General features: G+C 57.8%; 1 protein-coding gene across 1 annotated transcript; it reads left to right on the forward strand.

The window, feature by feature from the left end:
- Positions 1–642: 642 nt before the first annotated feature.
- On the forward strand, positions 643–6739 carry TAL1 (TAL bHLH transcription factor 1, erythroid differentiation factor; the record flags this gene model as incomplete). Its single annotated transcript, XM_082834205.1, has 3 exons — positions 643–1079; positions 2394–2488; positions 6204–6739. The coding sequence occupies 3 exons, from the start codon at positions 643–645 to the stop codon at positions 6656–6658; spliced, it is 987 nt and encodes a 328-aa protein (XP_082690331.1). The 3' UTR covers positions 6659–6739.
- Positions 6740–7454: the final 715 nt, after the last annotated feature.

The raw sequence follows: 7454 nt of genomic DNA on the forward strand, positions 1-7454 counted from the left end.
TGTGTTGAAAGGGAGAGCTGGCTCCTCCGGATAATTTTCTGCCAGCTCTGATCCCTCTTGCACACACACCCCCACCAGGTTTCTGGGTGTATGTGTGTGGCGGTAGGCTGGGGGCAGGTATTGCTGAAAGGCAAGGGAGGTTCGAAAAGCACCCCACCTCCGCGCGACAGGTTCCCCGCCAAAACCAAAAGGGGGGCGGGAAGAACACGGTCGGGGATTTGTTCCCTCCTCTTCCCTTGCGGCCTGAGAAGGGGCACGGGGTGATATTTCTTTCTCGCCTCTTTCTACATTTCCTTCCTCCTTCCCCCCCACCCTCTGTTTTTCTTTCGCTGGCTGTATTCCTTTTCTTCCAATGTCTTTGTCGTCCTTCTCCACCTCTGTCCTTTTGGCCCTCAGTCTCTGTCTCCCGGGCACCCTCTTCTCTTCTCCCGAACCAGAGGCCCCCTTTCCCTCCTGCCCCAGCACTGCGGGCGGGTGTGTGTCCACGTGGCGCTAAGTTTGTCCGCCTCTTCTCACGTTTCGGTGCGTGAGTTTCTCTCTGCCTTTTACCCCCTCCCGCACCCCCCGCTCCGATCCCACCCCACGTGGATGGGCTGGGGGCAGTGGTCAGAGCGGGTGTCCGCTTGTCTGTCTGCCCGCAGGATGACGGAGCGGCCGCCGAGCGAGGCGGCACGCAGTGACCCCCCGCTAGACGGACGGGACGCGGCCGAGGCCCGCATGGCCCCCCCGCACCTGGTCCTGCTGAACGGCGTCGCCAAGGAGACGAGCCGCGCGGCCCCGGCGGAGCCCCCGGTCATCGAGCTGGGCGCGCGCGGCGGCGGCCCGGGGGGCGGCCCCGCCGGTGGGGGCGGCGCCGCGCGAGACTTAAAGGGCCGCGACGCGGCGGCTGCCGAAGCGCGCCATCGGGTACCCACCACCGAGCTGTGCAGACCTCCTGGGCCCGCGCCCGCCTCGGCCCCCGCAGAGCTGCCCGGCGACGGCCGCATGGTGCAGTTGAGCCCGCCCGCGCTGGCGGCCCCGGCCGCCCCCGGCCGCGCGCTGCTCTACAGCCTCAGCCAGCCGCTGGCTTCTCTCGGCAGGTCAGGGCCGGCGGGAGGGGCGGGTGGGCAGGAGGCATGGGCGCCGGGGCTCCTCTTCCGCATGTCGGGAGCCGGCTGCCCTCCTCCCGGCGGGGCAGTGCGGCTGAGCGCGCGAGGAGAGGGGGAGAGGGGGACGTTTTACACCCGGGGTTGGAAAAGTCTTGGCTGGAGCCCCCGTGCAAGTGAGGAACGAGCCCTCTGCTAGTGTGTGTGTGTATGTGTGCGCACGCGGGAGGCGGTGTGCAGGTGTCTTGTTAACGCGGCGTGCTGCGAGCTTGGAAGCCGAAGAGGGGGAGTACCGGCATGCGGCTGGCTGTGAGCAGAAGCGCGGGGCGCTGCCTGGTGGTGGTGGTGGGGGGGCGTGGGGTGGACAGGAGGAGTCTGAGTGTGAGTACCAGGAAGGAATGTGTCTGAATGCGCTCCGCTGTGAAATTCTTCTGGAAGCTGCAGCCCTCGGTGGACAGGTAAGAGATGTGCTTGCAAGAGGGCTCCCTCCTCTGAAACTCCCTGCCAGGGCCCGCCTGGGGAATAGATCCCTCCCTCCTCTCCTGAGCTCCTCTGCCCCTAGCTGCGATCTCTGGCCAGGACCTGTGCTCCCTTTGGTGTGAGGGTATCCATTTCCCTGCTGGGGCCACTGAGGTGGTGGAGAGCAGGAGACACGGTTGGGGTGGGAACAGGAAGATGAGGCAGGGAGAGACAGTGGGGGGGCAGTCGGTGAGTCTGTGGGACATTGGAGGAAGAAGCTACGGAGAGTCGAGTGGGTAATGGGGGGGCATGTCAGTGGGGCTGAGTCAGGGTTTCCTGTCTGTTGTCTGTCCTTGGGCCCCATGGGGCTGGAGTGAAGGTGGGGTGAAGTTGGGGGTAAGGAACAGGGTGCCCTTATGTGGTGCAGGAATTGCACACTGCCAGGTGTGAAGGCCGTGTCTGCCTGTGTGAGCACCTGTTTGGGAGTGGAGGTGCCTATGGCTTGTGCGCTTGTATGTGGAGGGTGTATGTTCATTTTTGTGTTTGCTCCCTGTGTTCACCATTAATTCTGTGTATGTGTGTTTGTGTGTGTCTGAGTGTGTGTGTGTGTGTAGGGGTGTGTGGCCACCCTCCCCTTGTTTGTCTCACCACAGAGAGAGGCTGGGGGTGTTGTGTGTGTGTGTGTGTGTGTTTCATGCTTCTTCTATCCCCAGTTCCGATGTGAAGGGACCAGGGTTGCCCTTGTTTTTTGGGGCGGGGGCTCAAGAACATGTGGGGAGGATCTGTATGGAGCCCCTCTCTCCCCTCCACCCACATGTGATCTTGTGATCTGCCTGCTCCCTCCCACAGTGGGTTCTTTGGGGAGCCAGATGCCTTCCCTATGTTTGCCACCAACAACCGAGTGAAGAGGAGACCCTCCCCTTATGAGATGGAGATTACTGATGGTGAGTCAACCCCCCCCCCCCCGCCCCACTTGTGTACTCACTCCCTCAAGGTGTTAGAACCCTGAAGGAGGGATCATCGGGGACTACTCCCTAGGTGTCTCACATCGATGGGCAGCTCTCTGGGAGCCAAGAGAAGCTGTTGAAGGCCTCGCCCTATTGACCTGGGACTAGGGGAGGTCATGGGTGGGGCTGGGGGTTTACCACGGTCCTGGGAAGAGAGTGCACGGGAGTGAGGACACACTGTGGCGCTTAGCCCAAACCTCCACGGTCAATTGTAGTCCCCACTCTAGCTCCATTCCTACAGTTGGTAAGGATCCCCCGGGAGGGCAGAAACACACAGTGTTTCTAAGCACCAACCTCCAGGGATTCTCTGTATCTCCTCCCAAGTCCTCTTTGGAATCTGAAGTCTTCTCCCTGCCTGGAATTGCACCTTTAAGGGTCTTGTCCCAGGTCCTTGCAGAGTGGGGCCCTCTTGTACCCTTTTCCACACTCTGAGCTGAGACTCGGAGTTCCCTTCCTGACATCAAAGATTCTACCCTGCTCCCTCCCTCCCCCCCGACCCCAAAGGCCTCAGCATTTTTAATGTGAACTACCCAAGTAGTCTTTGGCCCCGAACTTGGGGGAAGGAGTTGGATGAGTGGGAAATTTGGAGGACCCCCTCCCTCTTCCCAAGGTTGACTAGATGTAGTAGATGGGGCCCAGCACCAGGGGGCAGGAGAGCAGGCTCTTCAGAGCCGAGGGACTTCCTGGAGCTCCTGGTGCACACCGGAGGCCTTGAAGCCAGACTGGGATTTCTGCAAGTTGCTGGTGGGAGGGATGTATATTGAGCTGGGGCTTCTGGAGGGGATCCCTCTGTGGTGTTCTGGAGAGGAGGCAAGCTAGCATCTGGACAAGGAACAGATCTCAAAAGACCCAGCCAGCCTGGGGCACAGGGGTGTAGGGCCGGGAGGGAAGGGTGTTGGAGTGTCAGTACTGCTAGGTTAGAGACAGGAGGTGGGTGTACCAAACAGGAAGTAGGCAAGACCAGCCCTGAAGTTCCCCAGGGAAGAGGCATTTTCTACAAAGGTCAGAGATGACAGAAATCAGGCACAGAGGAAGGGGCAAGGGGTGAGGGTTTGGGGGGAGTGCAGGAGTGTAGAGAGGAGATTACCCATGAATGATGCCAATATTTACCAAGCACCTACTCTGTGCCCTGCCAGCGTGAGGCAGAGGACATGGAGGGAGGTACAGACTCAGGAAAGAGGAAGGTGTGGAGGGGTGGGTGGTTCTCTGGAAAGGACCAGAGAGGAATAGACAGAAATGGAGGCGAAGGGAAGGGTGGAGGGGTGCAGGATATGCCCACAGGATTTTGAAATCAGAGATTTAACTGAAAAGAGTCCATAAAAGTGGGGCTAACACAAGGTCTAAAGCCAGGACTCGACGTGCATTCCTGGTGCTGAACTTTTCTGGGCCTCCGTTTTCTCATTTGTAACGTAGGGAGAATAATAGCTTCCTCACAGGTTGTTGAAGGAGCGCAGTGGGGTAAAGTGCTTTTAGGGCCTGGCTTGGGGTAGGCACGGCTTCTGGAGTCTGTGTAGCTGTAGTTGTGACAGCGGCCATAATGCCTCTCTCCCCACCTAGGAGCGGCCATAATGCCTCTCCCCACCTAGGAGCTCCCTCAAGATCAGCCAGCTTCAGCCACAGAGCAGTGGTCCTCCTGGTGGCACAGCTGAGGGACTCCCCTCTGTCCTGGAGGCCGGAGAACAGCAAGTTATTTCCTCTGAGGCACCCAGGGTAGGACTGCCCAGCAGGCGTGCTGTGTTTTTCCCAGCCTGGGTCTGGCCTTTGGCAAAGAGTCAGCTGGGCTGGGGCCTGCTGGGGTTTGGAAAGATAGCTTCTGAGGCACTGTGGGCAGAGGATGAGTGATTCTCCCTGGGGGAAACATGGTGTGTGTGTGTCTGTGTGTGTGTAAGACTGGTGTGTGTATGTGTAAGAGATGATTAAGCGGGAAGTGTCGGCGCGGATGAGCTGGGTTGCAGAGGCAAGGTCTGCCTCCGTCCTGGCCGCCGTCTCCATAGCTGTGAAATGAGCAATGGGTCTTAGGTGATGTCTTCTCTCCTACCCAGCTTTCCACGTTCTGAGATCCGGTTCCAGGGTCATCAGAAGAGGGCAAGCAACCATCCCAGTACTGGCAGTTCCTTCAGTGCTCAGAGCTTCCTGAGGACTGCCAGGAGCTGGCTCTGTGCCTCAGGGTTGCGGAAGGAAGCAGCCGCCTCAGCCCAGGAGCCTGGGAGCACTAGCGGGGCGCTCCTCTGCCTTTCCTGGCTTTGCGAATCCCAGGTCACGCTTGGACATTTAGTGCAGTGCTTTGTATGCCATAGGTGCTCAATACATGCACACTGGTGTCTGCCCCTGCTCTGCAAGTCTTAGTACATGAGCGCTAGTGAATACTGTTCTAGTCTGTGATCAGTGCACTGTAGACACGGGGAGACGGAGGCAGCCCTCAGACGCCTGCCTAGAGCCTCAGGCCATGCCTGTGCATGGCTGTCTCTCCACTCCTCTCCTGGGGGAGAGAGCCTGCAGTGTAAGTCATTTCCCCACCACTCTCTGCTCTCTCCTCCATTCCGTACCTGCCAGCATGATTAGTTGGTCAGCAAATATTTATTGAGCTCCTGCCTACTCTGTGCTTCCATCACCCTTAGAATAAAATCCCTGCATCTTACCACAGGGCCCTATGGGATCTGGACTCAGGCTCCTCTGATCTTACCCACACTAATCTCTCCGGGCTGGCTTCAGCCATTTCCCAGCTCAGGGCATGTGCACATGCCCTTCCAACTTCCCTTCCTGTGTCTGGCTGGCTCTTCTTCAGCCTTAAGTTCTTCCCTTATAGATGTCACCTCCTCCAAAAGGCTGTCCCCAACCACCTCAGGTAAACATGGCCGCTCCTTTCCATCTTTCGTTTACATTCAGCTTCCCGTTTGTTTGTTATTTGTTTGCCGATTGTTCATCATCTGTCATCCCCATTAACATGTAAGCTCCACGAGGGCAGGGACTCTGTGCACCTTTATTCCTTAATGCCGAGCACGGTGCCAGTTGTCAGGAAATAACTGATGAATGGATAATAATAGCTAACATTTATTGACTGTTTCGTCAGAGCCAGGTATTATCTTAAGTACTTTAACTGTATTAGTTGTTAGATTCACAAGACAATCTTATGACTTGAGTGACTAGTGTTATCTCCATGGTACAGGTGATGATGCTAAGACACAGAGAGTTCAGGTAACTTGCCCAGAGTTACTATCTAGGGAGTAACAGTCAGGAATTGAACCTGGAACGTCTGGCTCCAGAGTTTAATCTTTCTAACTAGTGCCATATGGCCTCTTAGCACAAGTGAATGAATGAATAATATATGGTTCCTGTCCTCAAATGTCTCACAGCTCAGAGAGGGGGACAAACATGGAAACATAAGTGATGATCAAGAGTGATGGAGATTACAGGATTATAGGGCCATGGTGGTTGGTTAGATCTGTCTGGAGGGATGAGGGAAGTTCTCAGAGAGGAGGAAACAGATAAACAGGGTTTTGAAGGACAAGTAAAGAGTTTTCTGAGTAAAAGGAAAGAGGGCATTCTAGGTTTCCCAAGTTCCCAGGTGGATGGCTTCTCCGCTTCCCCACAGGAGAAGACGCCCTGGGGGATCCCCGACCCACTGTCCTAACCCTTGTCCTCCTACCTCCAGGTCCCCACACCAAAGTCGTGCGGCGCATCTTCACCAACAGCCGGGAGCGATGGCGGCAGCAGAATGTGAACGGGGCCTTCGCTGAGCTCCGCAAGCTGATCCCCACGCATCCCCCAGACAAGAAGCTCAGCAAGAATGAGATCCTCCGCCTGGCCATGAAGTACATCAACTTCCTGGCCAAGCTGCTCAATGACCAGGAGGAGGAAGGCAGCCAGCGGGCCAAACCTGGCAAGGACCCTGCGGTGGGAGCTGGTGGAGGGGGTGGTGGCGGAGGGGGCGCTGCACCTCCAGATGACCTCCTGCAGGACGTGCTGTCCCCGAACTCCAGCTGTGGCAGCTCCCTGGATGGGGCAGCCAGCCCGGACAGCTACACGGAAGAGCCGGCACCCAAGCACACGGCCCGCAGCCTCCATCCTGCCATGCTGCCCGCCGCGGATGGAGCCGGCCCTCGGTGATGGGTCTGGGGCCACCCAGGACCAGCCAGGAGGGTGCCCTCAGGCCACGGGCACCATGGGCTTTAGGGCAGGTGGGGTGAGGATTGGGCAGCTCTGAAGCAGGGCATGGACTTCTGATGAGCTTTCCTTGATGTCTGAGCTGTGGGAAGTCCCAGCTGCCTCTGGGGCTGGCTTTCCTGTTTCCTGCCTCAGTAGGAGAACAGAAACATGGAGCAAAGTGGTAGGTACTTTTTATGAAGATGGCACGGTCTTCCCCCTTTTCCATATCCCTAAGACTTCTCAAGTGAGAGGCTGGAGTGGCGTAGCTTTCGGCCTGGCGCGCGGGAGCCCTATCTTCGCTGAGACCTGGGGTTGCCAGCTCTCTCCTGTGTCCGGCAGCCTCTGCCTCGCCTTGAGCCCCTCCCAAGCTCACTGGGGTGGCTTTTGTGGCCACACTGTCCAAATACACAGGTACCCAATAGCTGCCCGTTTCTTGAGCCCCATCTTCACCCAGGCCCCTGTTGGTCCGTCCAGCTGCAGAGAGTCACAAGCCTCGAGGTGCCTTCTTCAGGGCCTGGCTGAAGAAGACGGCCAGTGGACAGCCTGCTCTCGACTAGCTGGGCCAGAGGGTCAGAAACCCAGAAGCCCTTACTCCTTGCCCTGGGGATCGAAGCTCTGCTCTCTCCCCACTGAGACTTGCCTTCCTCATCCTTGTGGCTGTGGGGACTGAGTCTGCGGCTGTGAGCGAGCCCTGTGAGCTTTGTTCGAAGGCAGACAAAGGAGAAACGATGAGAGTGAAAGTGAGCAAGAGCTATTT

The sequence above is a fragment of the Leucopleurus acutus genome, assembly GCF_964270905.1.
Source record: "Leucopleurus acutus genome assembly, chromosome: 2".
In the NCBI taxonomy this organism is placed as follows: Eukaryota; Metazoa; Chordata; class Mammalia; order Artiodactyla; family Delphinidae; genus Leucopleurus; species Leucopleurus acutus.